A 21,486-nucleotide genomic window follows, 5' to 3' on the forward strand; every position below is an offset into this window, starting at 1 on the left:
TAAAGAGATATTTTTAGGAAATTCTTTGGCATCATAGAAGGGCTCCCTTAGCAACTCTTTTATGATCTAACTGTTTACTTTGCAGATCCTCCCTATATCTCAAATGCCAAGAACACCGGGGTGTCAGTGGGTCAGAAGGGCATTCTCAGATGTGAAGCTTCTGCTGTCCCCTTGGCTGAATTCCAGTGGTTCAAGGAGGAAACCAGGTACCCAGAAATATGAGATGGGGCTACTTTGAAGCTGATCAAATAGATCAAGACATCTCTTTTGGGTCCAAGTCCTTTTGTTTATCAGTGCGGGTAATAGGAGAGGAAGGTGTAGAAACAGCAAAAATGTTCTTGCTGCTGACATCTCCCACCAATGCATCTCCTTGTCAAGTTGTAAAGAATTTGCTAGAACTTATGTGTTAAGATAGCTGTTTCATACTCTGTATTCAATGACTTTGTTCAAAATCTCTTATTCTATATAAATATCCCTACCTTTAGAGAAAGAAGGCCTATAGTGCCTGAGTTTGAATTGTATCTCTGACATTTCATTTTGTGACCTTGAGCAAGTTATTTATCTACTTGGTCTTCAATCACTCAGTCATTCAATTTGTTATTAAATACCTGCTGTACCAGACACTGGACCCTGAGAATGCAAAAAAAAAAAAGAAAAAAAGAAAAAAAGAAAAAACAAAAACAAAAAACCAGAACAGTCCCTCCTCTCAGGGAGTTTATAGTCTAAAGGCGGAAACAACATGCAAAGGACTATGTACGACTAAATTGGAAGTAGTCTCAGAAGGAAGACATGAAGATTAAGGTGGACTGGAATAGGCTTCTTGCAAAAGGTTGGACTTCAGCTAAGATTTGAAGGACATCAGGGAAACTAGGATGGATCGATAAGGAGAAAGAGTGTTGCCCAAATCAGAGACAGCCAATGAAAAAACTCAGAGTCTAGATATGGAGTGTCATGTGTGAGGAACATCAAGGATGTCAGTGTCACTAGGTCACAGAATATATTGTGGGGAAAGAAGACTGGCAAGGTAGAAAGGGATGAGGTTAAGAAGGGCTTTATAAGCTGAAGAGAGGATTTATATTTCATCCTGAAGGTAACAGAGAGAAACTGAAGTTGATTGAATGGGGGAAGGTGGTGTGTGACATGGTCAGAATTGATCTTTAGGAAGAAAAATTTGATAGCTGAGTGAAGAATGGATTGTAGTGGGTAGAGACTTGAAGCAAGGAGATCAATCAACCATCAGGTTATTGCAATTATGCACAGTTAGCAGGTGTGTCCTGGATGAAGATCCAATAAAGGACATAGAAAATGACTGGTCAGACAGTTAAGAGAAAAACAAGGATAGAGCATGTCCCAAAAACCTGGAAAGAAGGAGTGTGAGGGAGAAGAGGGTGTTTAACAATTTCAAAGGAGACAGAAGTTAAAAATTATGATAATTGAGAAAATGCTATTAGTTTTGTCAATGAAGAGATTATTATTGACTTCGGAGAGAGCAAATGAGATGGGAAGCCAGACTTCAAAGAGTTAAGAAAAGAATAAAAAGAAATCAAGTGGAGACATCCATTATGGATAACTTTCTCAAGGAGTTAAGACACAAAATGGAGGAAAGAAATGAGACAATAGCTAGCAGGGATGGATGAATAAAGTGAGGGTTTTTTTGAGGATGGGGAATACATTTTGCATATTTCAAGGCAGAAGGGAGTTGGCCAGTAGAAAGGATCCGTTTAAGATAAATGGGAAAGTAGGGATGATAGAGGAGGCAATCTGATGGAGTGGAATCACTTATGCAAGGACAGGGTTTTTCTTGGCAAGGAGAAGGGTCACCTCTTCATGTAAAATGAGTGAATGTATTCAAGTGGCTTTGAAGTAGGAGAAAACATTTGAATGATATGAGATGAGGAACAGAGGAGAAGAGCTCTCTGCAAATAACTTCATTTTTTTTTTTTAGTGAAATATGATGCAAAGTTCTCAGCTGAATTTTGGAGACAGGGTAGCTTTGGGATGTTTAAGAAGTGATTTAAAGGTTGGAAGAACCACTGTAGTAAATGGAATATTGAAATGATTTGGAAAGTTGTAAAAGGATTGCCTTGCCACATTGAGGACCTATTTGGGATTACATAACAAATGTATACAGGGCCCAATCAGCAGGTTTCATGAATTTTTCTAACTTTGTTCCCCAGTGCCTGTAAGTAGGAAGGAAGGCAGTGAATGGTGGGACTAATCCAAGCAAGATCTTTGTTAGGATAAAGAGGCAAGAGTTCAACTAGTTCACCAAATGGTCAAGATGGAGAAGGAAGAAAAATATAGTCAGTGCAAGAGTGATGACTAGGGAAAGAAGTAAGGGGTAGGAGGACTGGAGATTTCAGTGAGGATGAGGAACAGGGACTGGAGTTGCAAAGCACAAGGAGAAGCAGAATGTCAATAGACTTGTCAGATAAAAAATAATTAGATCTGAAACACTTGTGCGTGATGGTAAGATCAAGGGTATGACCATTTCTATGTATAGCTGTAGTGAGATGGTGGAGAGGGTTATAATTAGTAAATTGAGGAATTGAGAAATTTGGGTATTTAAGTCAGTATCAATATGCATGTTGGATTTATAGAATGAACAGAGTTGGGGAGAAGAGGACAATGTAGAGCTAGGCACTGAAGTTACTTTGGAAGGAAGGAGAGTGTCTTGGAGGCCTATAGAAAATAGTCACCAGAATGTTGATTGGATAATAAATATGGATTGAATGAGGAGAGGTTACTCAAAGAGGAGAGGTTACTGAATGATGGTGGTAGAGGCAGTGCCTAGAAGTACCAATGAAGAGCAAGGAATAACAATCCTGGAAAAGGTAATCAGGAAAACTGTGTCATCAGGTGGGAGCCAGGTCTCAGTGAGTGCAAGAAAGATAGATGGAGAGAGAATGGCAAAGGTTTAAGATTAGCAGTCAGTTTGGTACCTGGAACCAGCATTGTAGAGAGCAGAGTGGAAGGGTTTCATAGTTTTAGAGTCAGATGTCAAGGGAGGGAGTTAGGTTGAGGGGAATGGGAATAAAGGTTTGAAGAACAGGGTTAGAACAATGGCAACTGGATGTGTAGAATCACTGAGATGGGGTAGGTATTCTGGGTAGAATTATCTCATCATTGAGGCATGAGTTCAGGTAGCTTATCCTTATGCATAGGGGTTTGGCCTTGGGTAGAGTTGTCCCAGGGTTTAGGCAGCTGTGTGTGGTCTGGAAAGGGATTAGGAGGGGAGGGTGCCCAGGCAGAGACAAGGCAAGCACTGTAGAGCTGTAAATGGCCAGAAAGGGTGCCTGGAGTACAATGGAATGACTGCTTGGAGAGGCAGGCATAGACAAGGCAAGCCTTTTTTGGTGGTCCTGGCAACTGGTGGAAGGGGATTAGTAGGTAGCCTCTAAAGTTCCTTCCAGTTGTAGGTCTCTGATCCTAGATTCCCACTTGCTTTTGACCAAATTTTCCTTTTTGCTCCTAATGGTGGTAATGATGATGATGATGCTTGGAATTAGGGAGATGAGGATTAGGAACAGGGGGGCTTACAAAGGAGTAGGTCCCTGAGGTAGAATTACCATGTGAGTATTTTTAAGGTGGTACAGAAGTACCCATAGCTCAGCATCTTTCTATCTGATTTTTTATTCTGTCTTATAGAACCATATAGATAGTGTCACCCTCTCATTTCAGGTTAGCCACTGGCCTGGATGGAGTAAGAATCGAGAATAAAGGCCGCATGTCCACACTGACTTTCTTCAATGTTTCAGAAAAGGATTATGGGAACTATACTTGTGTGGCAACAAACAAGCTTGGGAATACAAATGCCAGCATCACATTGTATGGTGAGTTCAGAAAACAAGTCTGTGTCTCTAGTGGGCTTAGTTTTAGAGTTGGAGAGAGAGAAAGAGAGAGAGAGAGAGAGAGAGAGAGAGAGAGAGAGAGACTGAGACTTTGCATGGCCTGTGTCCCTGAGAGTGAAGGAATAAGGAACTCTTCCCCTTCTCTGCTCTCCCAGAGGATATGGTGATGTTAATAAGATGAATAAGGTTCCCTGATCCCTTTGGGAGGTGGTTTCAGTGTAACTACTGTCACTACAGGGCACGCATCTGGTTTCAGTTAACATTTCTCTGATTGTCATGGGAGAAAAGAAATTAAGCCAGCCTCAATGGTGTCTGACTTGCTGAAATGTAGACAGTTATTATGATTGAGAGTTCAAATGCAGTATCATCTAGAGGTTGAGGGATGGATAAGATGAATTCCCAAGGTCCCTTTGGTCACAATATTCAATGCTTCTAGTGAATTTTCTTTTTCAGTTTTTAAGACAACCTTCTGCTGTCATTTTTATTCTCAATCTACTGGAATAAACAGAGCAGAAACCCAAGTACTGCTACACCCACCCCCCGCTTCAAATATCTAATTATTCCCTGAAAGGACTATTTTCTAATATGTAGAGATGTATACTCCCAAGCCATGAAACCTTCTCTGAAACCTATCACAGCTGTTCCTACTTCCCCAAACATCTCATGCCCATCCCTTTGTGACAAAGTCCCCTCAGCTTCTCATTTCATGTGCCATAGGTCCCAGTGTGGGGAATATATGTGTGTCGTATAGAATTTATTTGTTTGTTTGTTTATCTGCTGAGGTTTGGTAAGAGGGGAGCATCTGGTGCATAGAGTGAAGAGGACATCAACTTTCCATGCTCATCTTGGACCCCTGAGCAAGCTTTCAGCATTGACATTAGCTAAACTTTATCCATCAACCATCTCAAATTTGTGATCTATGTCTTTTGTTTCCTCTCTGCATTGTGTGTGCATTGTGCTGTGTGTGTCTTAGAAATAAGCCCAACATCAGCAGTGGCAGGTGGGTACAGCATGTTCCTTTCTTCATCTGCCTGCCTTTATGCTGATGCTTTTGAACCTAAGCCTACTTCAGAGGCCCCCTTGCCTGCTCCACCCCCCTAACTGATCTTTCTCTAAGGGATAGACTTCAAGGGTCTCAGATTGTACAGCCTGGTAACATTCACTTAAAGTGCAGTGACTTTGCCATGCACACACTGGAGATATTATCATCACTTGCCTTGCAAAAATAAATTGGAAGTGGGTTATATTTTTGGTGATATGACCACCCCCTTATTTGTGCACAAGACAACATCAAGGGGGGGATCCAATGGGAGCCCAAAGCAGATGAATGCCTTGTGTTGACCTGCAAAGATAGTGCGTTGAATTTAGTGTAGCTTCTCCTTGGAGACAAAGATATGTTCAAAGCTTTATTATGAAAAGGCTGCCTTTTCAAAGTAGAGGCTCAGTTGGAATTGGCCTATATTCGGAATTTGATTTCTTCCAATAGGCACTAGAGTTACTCCTCAGAAGATAAGCAGGGCAGGGTACTCAAATACATTGTTGAACCCATCCAAGTCTAGAAACTAATCTAGTGTAGGAGGTGGTGAGATCTGAACTGTCCAGAGTTGTAGCCATCACCCCTATTCATTCCTTTGAAATCAAGGTAGCTACAGACATGGTCAGCCAAGGCTAACCTACCATCACCAACCATGCATGTCTACCATTCAATGCTGCCATCACATTTCTCACCCTGTTTTTGCCACTAGTAGATATCCTGATCAAGTAGAAACAGAACAGACTGTAAGTCAGGAAGTCAAGGTTGGAGCCACTGGCCAGCTGTGTGATACTTAAAAAAAATTACTTAATGAAAAGCATTGAATATGGAGTGAAAAGACCTGCATTCAAGTCCCAGCTCTCCCACTTGTTTGTTGTATGACCTGGGCAAGTCATTTAATGTCTCTAAAAGTCCCAATAGGCAAGATTGAAATTTTAATGTTTTCCATTAATGCTTGTTTTTAATGCTGTTAGTCAGTCAATAAATATTTATTTAAGCATCTACTATGTGGCAGGCACTGTTCTAAGTACTGGAGATACAGGGAAAGGCAAAAAAATTAGTCTCTGATCTCAACGGGGTTATAGTCTAATGGTGACGATATCATGTAAATAACTATGTACAAACAAGCCATATATAGGATAAATTGGAAACAGTCTATAGAGGGAAGGCACTAGAATTAAGGGGGATCTGGAAAGGATTCTTGTAGAAAGTGGGATTTTAGCTGGGACTTGAAGGAAGCCAGAGACTCCAGAAAGTGGAGATGAGGAGGAAGAGTATTTTAGGCATGGAAGACAGCCAGTAAACATTCCCAGAAGTGCGAGATGAAGTTTCTTGTTCAAGGAACTCAAGAAAGGTAGTGTCACTGGGTAGCAGAGTACATGGATAGGAGGGAGGTAGAAGGTATAAAAAAACTGAAAAGGTGGGGAGGGTTGCAAGTTGTAAGAAAACTGAAAAGATTTGGTGGGGGGGAGGTTATGCAGGGCTTTGAACACCAAAGACAGAATTTTATATTTGATCCTGGAGATGATAGGGAGCCTGGAATTTTTTTTAGTAAGAGAGTGACTGGTCAGATATGTATTTTAGAAAGATCACTTTGTCAGCTGAGTAAGGGACAGACAGTAGTGAGGAGAGAGTTGTGGCAGGCATATCAATCAGCAGGCTACTGCAGTAGGCTGGGTGTGAGGGGATGGGAGTCTGTACCAGGATGGAGGCAGTATCAGAGGAGAGAGTGTTGTGAGGATCAGATTGTACAACGGGTGTCAAGTTCTTTATAACTGAAAAGCATCATGAATATTACAAGTACCAATCTGATCAAGTTCTGTATGCCTCAATTTTCCAGTTTGGAGAATGTGAATAACAGTAACTGTCCTACTTCTCACAGTGGTAAGGATGAATAAAATATCATGTAAAAGTACTTGGAAAAGAGGAAAATCACTAAATAAATGCAAAGTATTTGACTTCCTACTAATACTTTCATTGCTGTTATTTCCAGGATTGTTCCTTGATAGGCTAAAAGACTGGTAGGATGGGAAAAAATTAGATCATTATGGAAGAACTGACAGTTTGAAAAGTGTGGGGTTTGAGAAATGTCCGGGCCAACAGTAACAAGGGTAGGGATAGATGATGGCAATGAGAAAGTGATTAATTCTGACCAGGAGATTAATCCCTCCTGAGTACCCTTCAAAAATTCCCCTCCTTATCTCTTAGAAGTCAGGTAAGTGGCACAGTGGATAGAGTGTTCGGTCAGGAATCAAGAAGACCAGAGTTCAAATATGGCTTCACACACTTACTATGTGAGTGACCCCAGGCAAGTCACTTAACCCTGTTTGCCTCAGTTTCCTCTTCTGTAAAAATGAACTGGAGAAGAAAATGGGAAATCACTCCAGTATCTTTGCCTAAAAAACTACAAATTTTGTCACAAAGAGTTAGATGTGACTGAAATGACTGAATGACAACAACTAAATCCTAGTTATCCAACCCATTGACCTTTAGCCTAAAAGTATTATTATACCATTTGATAGATCAAAAAACTAAAGTCAAGGGAGATTTGGTTCCCCCAGGGGCTGGCTGTACACCTATCCTATTATTTCCTACTCTGTATCCACTCCAGATACCAGAGGAATATCTTCTCAACTCTTAGCATCTCTAAAATTATATGATTCTAAGATGAAAGGCATAGGAAAAATAAGATAAGGGAAACTGACTCTCCAAATTCATAGCCCTTCATTTGCAAAATGATGTCAGTTGCCAAGGCTATCAGGAGAACCATACTCCAAAAGGTATTTGCATTTTATTAGGTAGAATGGGCGATTCAGATTCCCGGCTGGTACCCTGATTCCTGACATCATGTCTAGCCATCCTGCAGCAAGGGATTGGTTTGTCCAGCCAGTTTATGTCAACTCCCAGTTTATGGCTCAGTAGGATGACCACAGCTTTACCTCACAGAAAGCCACACCCCCTTCCCCATTCTCATCAACATGGCAATCTTATTTGGCATCTCTGCCATGGAGAAGGCCTCACAACTCTGCCCAGAGAGGGCGAAGGAGGAAGGCTTCTTGACTTGATTACATCAGGCACTGTGGAGAGCGCGATGAACCTAATGAGGCATATAAATGCTGGGATTACTCGAACTGGCAGGGGCAAAGCACAGGAAAAAGCAAACAAAGCTGGGAAACAGGAGGAGATGCAGCAGTGAGGAAAACAGATTTCTCACATTTTATCTGTGAAATTGGAGTGACATAAATTAGTTACATTTAGGAATTAAGTGTCAGGAATAGGGGTAATTCATAGGAATGCTAGAACTGCAAATGAAAATAGTATGCTTTGGTGCAAGTGGGCATCCGGGCTTTTTCTCAGGCAGTGTTAGACTGCCCAGAGCAGCTGTGACTGCAGTGTTTGCTTCTGCTTCCAGTAGAAACAATGGTAGGCAGAAAGAGGGAGGTGCCTTGATTATATGTTACCAGTGTTACTCTCTCCATACCCACCATACTCATTGGTCTAGGCACCTTGCCAAATCAAATCTCACTGGTTCAGAGTTTCTATAGACCAATCTCTCCCACTGCCAACCTTTCTCTTACCTTACTCCCAGATGAGCCCTGCTCATTGCCTTCTAGGCAAGAAAGCCACCAGTGATTTACTTGCCTTCTCTCTGCTCTTTTAATATAGCTTCAGTTAGAACAGTGATTTGTAATCTGGGGTCTGTGAACTTTTGAGAGGGATAGACAGAGAAAGAGAAAGAAGATAATTTCACTTGTTTTCCTTGATGATCAAATATATGTTATGTTTTTAGATATATTATTATGAGAAATGGTCCGTAAGTTTCACCAGACGGACAAAGGACTAAGAACATGGCTAAGAAACCTGACTTAGACCTTTGCTCCATTCTTTAAAGTGGCACCATGGGACTGATAAACTTGATCAAGAGAGTTTTAAAGATTCTTTCTACAAACTCTCACTAGAGTAGTATGCTTTCTGTGATAAGATAGGTGTGTCCCAGTGTGGGGTTTCACAATCTCTCTGAGCCTCAGTCTCCTCACCTATAAAGTGAGTAGGTTGAATTAGATGACTTATATGCCCCCTTACTGCTTTAAAATGGAATCAGGGGAGCAGCTAGGTGGTGCAGTGAATAGAGCTCTGGTCTTAGAGTCAGGAGGACCTGAGTTCAAATCCAGCCTCAGACACTTAACATTTAGTAGCTGTGTGACCCTGGGCAAGTCACTTGACCCCGATCTCCTCACCAAAAAGCAATATATAAACAAATAAAATGGAATCAGAAAACTTGGGTTTAAGTCCCACCTCTACCACTTGTGACAAGTCCCTTAAACTTTCTGAGCCTTTTCAATATAATATGGGGAAAATAGTTCCTACTCGTTTTGCCTCACAAGAATGTTGTGAGGCTCTAATGTATTAGTGTGAGAGAAAGAACTTTTTAAATTGTAGATTGCTATGCAAAGGCAAGTAGTTATTACTATTCAGTGCCTAATACAGTTTCTGGCACATAGTTGAGATAGCATTAGGGATTGGTTCTGTGACTTCATTGCTCTTTGCAATTCCTTTGTTAGGAAACTCCCTCTACCAATGCAGGCTGGTAGCTTCTCTACAACTTACAATCTTGCTGCCATGTTTAGAACAATGAGAGGTCAAATTGCTTGTCCAGAATCACCATGTGTCAGAACCTGTTCTCTATCCACTGCACTACCCTTCCTCTGACTTGACAAGGTGTTTAATAAGTGTTGGGTGATTTATTGATAATCCAGAAAAAGATCTTCCCTATACCTTCACTATCTCTTTAACTTGAGCCTGCCCACTATCCAAGAGAAAACCAAATGATGACCAGATCCCTGATCTCAGGGCCACCCATGCAACCTGGGGTGCTATTTCTCTGACCTTTTCCTAAGCCTTCGCTAGGCCCTAAATATAATGAGGTTTTTTTTGGGTCTCAGTACTTCCAAATAATTGAAGACACATCAAACTTTCCAATTTGTAGTTTAGGAAGAAGCTCATCATAAGATTTCTTCCTGAAGAAGCATCACATCAAAGGCTGCACATATTTGTCCATTTCCTGCTGATAACGTGTGTGTGTGGTGTTTAAAAAAAAATCCACAATTTAGGTCCAGGTGGGAGGGAATGAGTCAGAGAGAAATACCATTGCTTTTGGCTGATGGAAGCAGTGTAATCACTTGTATTTTCCCCAACCTGCAAAAAGTCAACATATTAGAAAAAAATATGCAGACATTTCACATTTCATTTCTGATGAGTTTCCTTGTTGTCCTCTCTCCCCACCCTCCCCTCTCTGAATCATTGACATCTGGTTATTAGTCTAGGCATTTAGAGTTCTAACACTTACTCATGGCACTTGGGAAGGGGGAGGGAGGGCATGCTGATGTCAGCATAGACACAAGAGCTTACAGGAAGGCAAAGACTAAAGTCTTGTTTCTTTCAAGCTTATGATGAGCCAACAGATTTGAATTAACTTTTGATGCCCACTTCTTAAGCTTTCATCTTTGTGGAATGAACACACTGGAGAGAAATAAAGAACACAAACAAAGATGGCGCCTTTTTCTTTTTTGCTTCTTCATATAGAAATCCTAATTGCACTACAAAGCCTGGCCAGGCTTGCTTGTAATACAACACAGAACCATGTTTTTGCTGTAATTAAGAACAATAGAGAGAAAGTTCCTTTTGAAGGTGAATGATTCGCCTTCATCAGCTGGCACTGGAGAAAATAGGTTCATGTTCCACCAACAAGTACCATACGCATGTTGTCTAATTAGATTTCTTTGCTCCTCTTTTCTAATCATTAAGAACATCATTATCCTTTTGTTTCTTCATTAGAAAGGTCAGACAGTTCATATCTTTACTTACAGACTATCTAGAAATTTCCTGAAGAAATTCTTCTCTTTTTTTTGATATGTTATGATAGTTTGTTGAGCTCTCCTTTATATCATTAAGTTCTATTTTCTTCAGCTGTTTTAGGCCTTCCCTCTCTGACCTGCCACTCCCCTCTAATCTCTGTCATAGAGTCCACTGTTGGAGAAGAAATGTATTAGATTTCCATAGCAACATGGAGGGAAATTTTTTTGACGTTTTTACTTCATTTACTTCTTGTGAGGTACACAAGGTTTTAATATCATAAATGGCAGGATCTCACCCCTGAGTTTACCTTATTTCCTAAGATTCATGCTAGCTTTTGTATTTGATACTCAACACCTGCCACTCTAGTGGTTTATCAGTTATCTCTTGAATATAGCAATGAACTGTTGAGTCTAGGATAACTACACCTAGAGTTTGAAGCTGCATTCTATAGATATCAGTCATAGTTACCTAGTTTGCTTTTTTTTTTAATCCTCCTCTAAATTCAGACTTTAAAAAGCCTAGTCCTTAATAGATTTAATTCAAATTTACCTAATACTGAAAAGGTGTACAAAGCATTTTCCTCAAAACAATCCTTTGGGGAATATAATTCAAATAGGATCAGTCCCATTTTACAGATGAGGAAAATGAGGCTCTGCGATGTTAAGTGACTTGCCCGACGTCATATAGCTAGTAAGTGCCTAAGTCAGGACTTAGTCTCTACTCTCATGACTCCAAATCCAATACTCTTCTTGTTATTTCTGAAGTCATTGAGGAAAGTAATAGGAAGTTTTCTTTTGTTGTTGCTGCTATTGCTTGTTTGTTTGTTTTTAATATCCAACTATTCCTGTGGCTTTCTCAGTATAGGGAGCCTGCAAGAGGTACTTCCTCTGCCAGTGTCTGAAATCCTGAGGGATTAAATGGTTTGTCCAGCCATACACAGCCAGTATGTGTCAGAAGTAGGACTTGAATCCAGATCCAGGTCAGCTCTCTATCTATGATGCCACAATCTTCCTTCATGTGTATGTGTCATTCTTTCTATTTTGGACTTGGAGAAGCTGCATCTTAGGAAAGAGAGGTGACTTGACCATAGCTAATAAGAGACAGAACTGAGATAGGAGACTAGGCCTTCTCACATTAAGTCAAGTACATTTTTCTCTCTGCCATCTTGCATCCGCCAAAGAATAATTTATAGTGTTTAGAGTTTGCCAAGTGCTTTTCCCATAACAACCCTTAGAAAATAGGTAGTCCAAGTATTTTCCCCAATTTACACATGAAAAGTTAGAGAAAGTTGAGTTTAGAGAGAACTACCTGCACATCTGAGACTTAGAAAAAGCCAAATGTTGTTTCTACTCCACCACAGCTGCCTTAGAGAGGATAGCATGGACCATATTTCATCAGCCATGAGGAATGGCTTCTGGAAGCTGGATAGGATTCTTTTCCATCTCTGCACCTGCTGAATAAAAGTCTGGTGGTTAGCCGAAGAATTCTTCTGTCTTGTATGAACTGATCTTAAAAACTGACTGGCAACTTGATGCTATTTTGGCATACTCTGCCATGGGGTCATTTCTGTCTTATCTTCTTCTCCCCTTTTTGGTGCTAAAGGATGACTTATTCTCCTTGATGTGTTTGTCTTCCAGGTGTCTTTTGTCTTTCACAGTCTACCCCATGGCTTTGCATAATCATTTGAGCTTTTGCTTCCCAAGATTGTCAACTTCTGGCATAGAATAGATTCAGCAAAGGATGAGATTTATTTTTGGCATTGGAAAAAGATAAGGAGGGAGGGATGAGAACTGGGGAAAGAGTATGAATCAGTGTCCTCACTTTCAATTTTTACCTGAAAGATATTTAATTAAGGCTGATGTGTGTAACAGCCATTCTAATTCACTTGAATCAGTGTTAACCAGGCATGTACAAAGATTCCCTAAGCGTGGCACTTTCCTGGTCCTGGTTGAAGAGTAGGATGCTCAGAATATGTTCTCTAAAGAAGATGGGATTTTCCAAGAAAGGTTTTCAGTATTTAGTGTCAAGCCCTGGAGTCAGGTGGACCAGGTGGCCTTTGCACTGGATGCAAAGCCATGCTTATTTTTAGGAGTTGTTTCAAGGTTGTCTTTAAATAACTCAGGCATTTCTGGGGATGCTTTGATTTAATCCCAAAATCTCATACTTTTGATGCCATAGACGCAAATGGGTTTTGTTTCTTTTTAAATTCCCACATCAGGCAGGGATTGGAATACATGATCATAGATTTAGAGCTGTAAAGGCCCTAGAGCAGGTGTGGGGAACCTGTGGCCTCAAGGCCACATGTAGCTCTCTAGCTCCTCAAGTGTGGCCCTTTGACTGAATCCAAACTTCACAGAATAAATCCTTTTATTAAGGCCTCCAGGCCACAGGTTCCCTAGCCCTGCCCTAGAGTCTAACCACCTCATTTTACAGATAAAGAAAGTAAGATATGGAGAGGTTAGGTGACTTGCCTAAGGTCAAATAGCTAATAAATGGCAAAGTCCAAATTTGATCCCAGGTCCTTTGACTCTAAATTCATCACATTATCCACTGTACCATCCTCCCTTTGAAGAGCCTCCTGACAGTGAGGTTAGATATTTCTCTGAAAAGACAATGTTGTTTTGTTACAGTGGCTTAAATGAAAATATGGTGGCTTATGGTGTTCAAAGTAGATGTGGGGGCTAGATTACAATACAGTTAGATAAGATACACAGTTCTTGGCACACAGTAAGTATTTAATAAATCTCTATCGACTGATTAATTAGATGGTTTCAGAACTGGATTGCTGGATCCAAAGATCAATCATTAATCAGTCCATGTCACATTACTGACAAGTCTCTAGGGAAGTATCCCAGGGATCTTTTCTTGGCTTGGTATTATAGTTGCCATCCTGCATGTTTTGTCTTACCAATCTCTCATGTTGTCATTCACATATCCCTGATAAGGGGACAGAAGTGAGTCTTTCCAGGCCGCTCCAACAACAACATCATGTATGTTGTTGGCTATTCCATGGGGGCAGACTCTTATTTTAGTCTCTAGCTACACAGTCATCCCTTGACCCTTGGCCAGGTCCACTTGATGGAACAGGTTAGAAGGCTAGGAATGTTCTACTTCTGGAATCCTGAATTCTGTAGTAAAATTTTTAAAATGTGTCACTACTACTACCGTCACATTTAAAGTGACTGAGTCATCAACCATGTTGAGACAGCAAGGTGATAGAGTGGATAGAGTGCTGGACTTGTCAGGAAGTCTACAAGAAGACTAAGTCCTCTTAGGTACTTACTAGCTGCACAAGTCACTTACCTTCTCAGCCTCATTTTCCTCATCTGTAAAAAGGAAATGATGAAAAAAATGAGATGATTCCATGTACTTCACCTGGTTGTTGTGAAGATCAAATTTATACATATATTTTTATTGTTCAGTAATTTTTCAGTTATGTTCAACTCTTTGTGATCTCATTTGGGGTTTTGTTGGCCCAGCTACTGGAGTGGTTTGCCATTTCCTTTTCCAGCTCATTTTACAGATGAGGAAACTGAGGCAAACAGGGTTAAGTGACTTGCCTAGGGTCACACAGCTAGTGTCTGAGGCTGGATTTGAATTCATGAAGATGAGTCTTCCTGATTCCAAGCCCAGTGCTCTATCCACTGTACCACTTAGTTGCCCTATTCATATATGTGTGTAAAATATGTATAGAGTATTATAAGATATGTTATTACATATATGCTAAACCTAAAAATGCTGTCATCCCAGGTCTCAGGTAGATGATGTTCATGCTGCTCCTCCCTTAACCTTTTTTTTACTGAGGCCAGCAATGCTGTTTAACCACTTAGTCCTTGCAGGTGCTTGGGTAAAGGTTGTGTGTTAGCTCCTAAACCACTAAAGAGAGAGAGAGACAGAGAGAAACACAGAGAGAGAGAGAGAGAGACAGAGACAGAGAGACAGAGAGACAGAGAGACAGAGAGACAGAGAGAGACAGAGAGAGACAGAGAGACAGAGAGAGACAGAGAGAGAGAGCAGTGGGGGCATCCAGAGATCCAAGTGGGAGGGACTCAACATGAATCCTTTCTTTTCAGCTTTTCTGGTCAAATTAGGATTACTGTAAAGTTGAAATTAATGAATCAAATTGCAGGGAGCTTTGCTGACAGCTTTTGTCTCTCAAAATTCCTCCTTAGAGAGGGAATCTGAGAATGTCAGAGGCAGAAGGAACCTAAGAAAGCATGAGTCCAAATACCCCATCTCACAAGTAAGGAAACCGAGGTCTAGGTGACTTGACCAAATCACAGAGCTGCTTAGGCAGAGCTACAGTGAGAACACAGCCTGCCTGATGTTTCTTCCAGAACTGTCCATTGTAGCTCATTGCCCCAAGTAAGCACAGAGGCATTACTCCCGTTCAGTTCTGATTCTGAACTTTTAAGTATCTGCTGGAAGCTTCCCATTGAACTGCCCCATCAAGGCTGACTGTGGCATGTGAGCTTCTGGTATACGGCAAAAAGAAGTATCTATAGTGTCTGGACATCTCAGTTCCAAACTTTTCTCTAATACATATAAACTCTGCGAGCAAGAGCAAGACATTTGAGCCTCAGTTTCTTCATCTGAATAGTAGGAATAGCAATATTTAAATTTCCTGCCTTTCAGATTTGCTGATGTATTTGGGTATATTGTTTAGAAAGTCAAGAAGACCTAGAACCAAGTTCTAGTTCTTGCACATATTGGCTATGTGCCTCTCAATATGCCAGGGGTCTCCCTAAACCAATGGTGTCAAATTCGAAAAGAAACAGAGTAATTAAACTTTGTGTAAAGATCCCTGCTCATGGGATATTTATTTAGAAAATCATATATTATATTCTATCAATTTTTATTGTTGTTGTTGAATATGTCCCAGTTACATTATCATCTAGTTCAGGCCCCACTCAGAAGTGTTATGATCTTGTGTTTGACACCTTTGCTCTAAACTCTAAATTGCATAGCCTTTGGCAATCTATATTGGTAAAGGAAGTACCTGACACCAAAGAAATTATAAATCTGGGTCTCCCAATTCCTCGTGACCACCTCCAAAAAGAAGGTATATGTGAACTTAATTTTCAAAGGTGGTAGCAAAGTCATGCTAGTTTTTAATCTTAGTTATTTAGTCATTTTTCAGTCGTGTCTGATTCTTCATGACCGCACTTGGGATTTTCATGGCCGAGAGACTGAAATGGTTTGCAGTTTTCCTTATCTAGCTCATTTTACAAATGAAGAAACTGATGCAAACAGGGTTAAATGAATCACACAGGGTCACATAGCTAGTTGGTGTCTTAGGCCAAATTGGAACTCAGCAAGGTGAGTCTTCCAGACTCTAAGCCCAGCACCCTATCTACTGCCCCACCTAGCTGCCCTTGATCTTAGTTACCTTAGTTTAAATTTGATCCTTGAATGAACTAACTCTACTATTTTCTTACTTAGTAGCTGGCCACGCTCACCATGATAGAATGAGATAGTTGAACCAGTTGACCTCTAATGTCCCTTCCAGGTCTAGACCTATCCCATGATCCTCAGTTATAAGAATACCTGATAACATTTCCATGGACATTGTTCATTTATATGTTTTCCACTAGCTTACATCCTAGTAACTAAGTCTTAGAAAGTTCCCTCAAGTTCAGAGATGACCTGATTGGCCTGTAGTTGCATAGCTACATTTATAAGTGACTTAGATGGTGTGTAAATCCAGGGATTCCTGACTACATGCTTATTGCTCTATCCATTTGCCAAGTTTCCTGTCTTTTTCACACTTGCTAAAGAATAATTTAAGCTTTAACTGCATAGGCAGCAGAATCAAAAAAGTGAGTAAAAGGGTTTCAAAATTAGTGGTTACCCTATAGCTCTTTCAAAAAGGAGGCTAATTGCACATAGCCTGGCAAAAATCGTGGTTGTATGAGTGCTGACCCTGGTGGCTGCCCTCCCAGCTGTCACTTCTAGCGTGTATTAGAAGCATTCTATTTATAGAATCAGACTCTTAGGACTCCAAGGGACCTTAGAGTCCAAACCTTCCATCTGATAGGTCAGAAACCTAAGACTCAGAGAAGATAAATTCTCTTCAATTCATGAAGCATTTTGAAGTCAGTACTATGAGCAAGGTGTTGTGCTGGGTGCTGGGCATACAAAGACAAACAAACAAACAGTCGCTGCCCTCAAGGAGATTACATTCTACTGATGAGTTAATAGAGGTTAAAAACAACTGTGAAGATTGTGGCTGCTAGTTTTTCTAAGTACCAGGAAGTGCAGGTATTCTAAGCCTGTGCAAATTTATACAGGAAAGAGATAGAATGTCATGTGTATGGGGCAAGTGAGCCAGTTTGGCTGGAGTAGAGAATGCATGATGACAAATGTGAGACTTCTAGAAAGATAAAATGGATCTAGCTTGTGAAGGATTTTAACTACTAGAATGAGGACCTTGTGTTTGTATTTCCTAGGGAGCCAATGAAATTTATTGAGTAGGGAAAGGAGATCATCAAACTGTGGGTAATGAATGTCAATTTAGCAGTTATTTAGAAGTCAGTCCTCTGTGTGGTCCAATAGAAAGTGCTCTGGCAATGGAGCTAGATAACCTGGTTTTTAATCTTTGTTCTTTATCTTCCTACATGCGTAACCTTTGAGTGAGTCATGTCAACTCCTGGGGCTTCACTTTCCTTATCTGTAACGAAGATCAAGAGTTGGAATACATCTGGGGTTCTTAGTCCTCTTTGTGTCCTGAACCCTTTTAGCAATCTAGTGAAGCCCTAGTCACTCTTTACCAGAATAATATTTGTAAATGCATAAAATAAAATATATTAGATTATAAAGAAAACCAATTATATCGAAATAAAATTATCCAAAAAATATCAAGGTTTGCAGTCAGCATGTTAATAACTCTAAGGCATCTTTGAGCTCCAAATCTGTGATCTTGACTGTGATTCCATGAGAAGGGTGAGACAGGAAGTACAGAGACCCATGAGGAGGCTACTGGGACCAGACCTAGCTCTCCTGACTCTGCAGTGCTTTTAACTCTAAAAGACCATCGTAGACTACAAGACAGAGCCAAATGGGTGTCTAATAATCCAGTGTCATCCAACAAAGTGGAGACTGACATTTTATGGCACTCACAACAATTAGGGGTTGCAGTTAGCCACATCATTCATTTATTCATTGAGCAAATAGATATTTATTACCTACTAGCTTTAAGTCACTATTTTAGTCATGTAGAGAAATAAGAAAATAAGTAAACCATTCTCTGTCTGCAAGGAGTTTATCATCTCATAGAAGAAATAAAACATGCATAAAATTTTCTATAATACAGAGGTTCTTAAAAATTTTTTTTTGTATTGTTGTCCCCTTTGGCAGTCTGATAAATCCTATGGACCCATTCTCATAATAATGTTTCTAAATAATTAAAGGAACGTTTTAGTGAAAAGTTAATGAATTCATATGTATATATGTACATGCACAAATATGTAAATATATATGTACATTTATACATCTATATATGTTGTGTGTGTAGATATACACACACAATAATGGAAAGTAGAATATAATTAAATTTTATAAGTCAGGGAAAACAAGGTTCATGGGAAGGAGAGTTCACTTTCTACTAGAATGATCAAGGATGGCTCCCTGGAGAAAGAGGCATTTAAGCTAAGACCTGATGGATCAGTATGTAGTATTCTTTTTGAATTTCTTCCCAAACTTGAAATCATTCTTATAGGTTTGACCCCCAGAAATAATATTTGCAAACCTTGAGGTAATTTATAAATGCTAGCTATTATTAGTTAATATTATTATTAATTCAATATAACATAATAATATTATTTTTTACAGAACACATCCCTAGGAGTGTAGGTTGGAAAGAAACAAACATTTATTAAGCACCTACTATGTGCCAGGCACTGTGCTAAGCATTTTACAAATATTATCTCATTTGATTCTCACAGCAATCATGGGAGGTAGGTGTTATTATTGTAATATTCCTTTTGTAGAAGAGGAAACGGAAGCAGACAGAAATTAAGTGATTTGACCAGGGTCACCCAGCTAGTAAGTGTCTAAGGCTGGATTTGAACTCAGGTCATCTTGACTGCAGGCCTACTGCTCTATCCACTGTACCACCTAGTTGCCTCTAGGTCCAAGCACATTCCACAGTGACCAAACTGCTCTGCTAAATATACTGATCGAGGCACTATCTATATTATGCATGTAGTGATACATAATTCTATTTAATATCATCCATTCATTTAATAGCATAGTGCTTAGCATAGTACGTAGTAAGTACTTAATAAATTCCTATTGGTTGGGATTAGAATAGAAGAACCAATATACTGAGCCACTGACAGGTGGTATGGCACTGTACTTGGGCCCTCAATCTGACATTCTATATGAATGTCCTATGGCACCACAGACAACCAAGGAACAAATTCCTAAATTGTCAGGGAAGCATGACCTTCTGCTAAGTGAAAGAATTATAAATATTACACCCCAGCTGAAGAAAAGAATGCCCATATTGAAACTCTTGAATTTGAGGAAAGAAAATTGGTCTGTCATCACAGTGGACATGAGTTCATTGTGCATAATGCCAATATCCACTCCATTTGTCAGCAAATTAAACCATGTTGTCGTAGCGGGTACATGGGTAAATGAACTTGTCCCAGGGTAGTGCACGTGACCAGAATAGGCCAGAATTGCCTTAGATATTTCCAGGATGGTAGTGGGATAGGACAATATCCCATGAAGAAATGAGAACATAGTTGGGAAAGAGGAAGGCTACCCTTGCACAAAACTAAAAAAGATCAAATTAACTTCCTCCTGGAATTTCAATCTTATTTTTTCCTGTTCTGAGTAATGGTGTTGAAAGATTTCTGATCCATGCAACTATATTCCCAGGGAAAAGAGTCTTGTGGTAGTTTGGGTTATGACTTCCTTGGTCCTCCTTCAAACATACCACTGATGACCAGAATAAATCTGGTCACTTCCTTTAGAAATCTTGAATGAGATAATTGATTCATCATTTTCTGCTATAGAATTTGGTTTTGTTCAGTTGTTTCAGTTGTATCTGACTCTTTGTTACCCCACTTGGGGTTTTCTTGGCAAAGATACTGAAGTTGTTTGCCATTTCCTTCTCCAGTTCATTTGACAGATGAGGAAACTGAGGTAAACAGGTTTAAGTGACTTTCCAGGGTCACACAGTTAGTAAGTGTCTGAGGCCAAATTTGAACTCAGAACTTCCTGACTCCAGGCCTAGTACTCTATCCACTGTGCCACCTAGCTGCCCTTTCATAGCATAATTTTCTGCAATTTGTAAGCCAGGATTGAGGAACCCCTGCCAGTGAGTGATGTGGCAGAGCATTAGTTTTTCCACGGTAATATGTCATTGCCACCCAAACATTTCAGTTACCTTATCACTTTTCATTTCACACTACTGCCCCAGACTCTTACAACACACTGGGACTTAACTACTCACCTATCACACTTCCCTAATACATACTCACTTTTGTTTGGGTGCCAAACACACAATTGGAGATCATGTGGGATGCTAAGAAATTACACCCACAGTCATACTTCATGCCTTCTTTGCCCTTATCTTGACCCAGTACACCAACTCAAAGTAATCCCATAGGCCTGTTCTGAAACACATCTTCCAGGTGATTTGACCAGTGGTCAAATCATCTGGATGAGATAGTGAATTTCTCAATAGTTTCAGTTTGTGGAGAAGGTGGGGTATACAATCACGTGGGTCAAAGCTTATTGGGAAAGCAGTTCCTGGTGAAGGAAAATCTATCTGGGAGAAGCATGCAAAGGTATTTAACTTTAAATTGAAAGACAGAGGTGGTCATCTTCATCTCCTCCTGGATTATAAACATTTCTCTTTCTCCCCTCCCACAGGGCCTGGAGCAGTCATTGATGGGGTAAGCTCTGCCTCCAGAGCACTGGCATGCCTCTGGCTATCGGGGACCCTCTTTGTCCACTTCTTCATCAAGTTTTGATGAGAAACCCTAGGGTCCTCTGAGCGACGCCTGGCTTCTCCATACCACAGACTTTACTCTTCTACACTGCGGAGGGCAAACCAGTTTTGTTTTGTTTTTGTTTTTCAGCTTGAATGAGTGGGGATGGGGGGAGGGGGTGGGGAGGGTTCTGCAATGTGTAGGATAATCAATCATGGGTGTGTTCAAAAATTGAATCTGTTTCTTCTCCCTTAGCCCTACCTCCTCTTCTGCCCCTCTCCCCATTGTCTTCCCCATAACTTCTGTTTTGGCAAAAAGTCTGTTTCAGTTGAACCCGTAAATGCCCCAGAGATACACCTCGGTTCATGAAGTAGTGCACGACAAGAATTACATCAGAGAGCCCTCGTGTCTGTGTCTCTTGAGCTAACAAATCACCCTTTTTGTTATGCTGTACAAATTACCCCATGTTATGTGTCTAATGTATGACATTGGGTTTGTCTCTCCCGTCAGGGTGGATTTTTAATATATGTACACATGTATATTATTCAACCACCTCCTCTTGGCACTGTACTCTACCCATCACCTCAAATACCTGCAGCAAATAGAGATGTGGGGCCAAGGGGGTTGTGAAACCTGCTTAAAGTGGAAGCACATCTGATAAAAGAGAGAGAAAATCTCTGGAGTGTGGGAAACTGGAACTGAGTGGATGGGAAGAAAAAAGATTGGAGACTTAGTTTCTTCTTTAAAAATTCTTGGCTGGTCAATTTAAAAAAAAAAGAATAAATAGGTGACTAATTCATTG

The 21,486-nt window shown here is 40.3% G+C and overlaps 1 protein-coding gene across 4 annotated transcripts in view; it reads left to right on the forward strand.

The window, feature by feature from the left end:
- OPCML (opioid binding protein/cell adhesion molecule like) overlaps positions 1–20,726 on the forward strand; it is a 701,341-nt gene extending 680,615 nt beyond the window's left edge. For 2 of the 4 annotated variants that reach the window (XM_027835167.1, XM_027835168.1), the window contains exons 5-8: positions 86–206; positions 3,682–3,833; positions 4,825–4,851; positions 20,626–20,726. In XM_027835167.1, the coding sequence (XP_027690968.1) occupies positions 86–206; positions 3,682–3,833; positions 4,825–4,851; positions 20,626–20,726 (401 nt within the window). The remainder of the gene's footprint in view (positions 1–85; positions 207–3,681; positions 3,834–4,824; positions 4,852–20,625) is intronic. The other 2 variants (XM_027835165.1, XM_027835166.1) reach the window with 1 other exon arrangement.
- Positions 20,727–21,486: the final 760 nt, after the last annotated feature.

This window comes from Vombatus ursinus, unplaced genomic scaffold, assembly GCF_900497805.2.
Source record: "Vombatus ursinus unplaced genomic scaffold, bare-nosed wombat genome assembly UNPS02014813.1, whole genome shotgun sequence".
In the NCBI taxonomy this organism is placed as follows: domain Eukaryota; kingdom Metazoa; phylum Chordata; class Mammalia; order Diprotodontia; family Vombatidae; genus Vombatus; species Vombatus ursinus.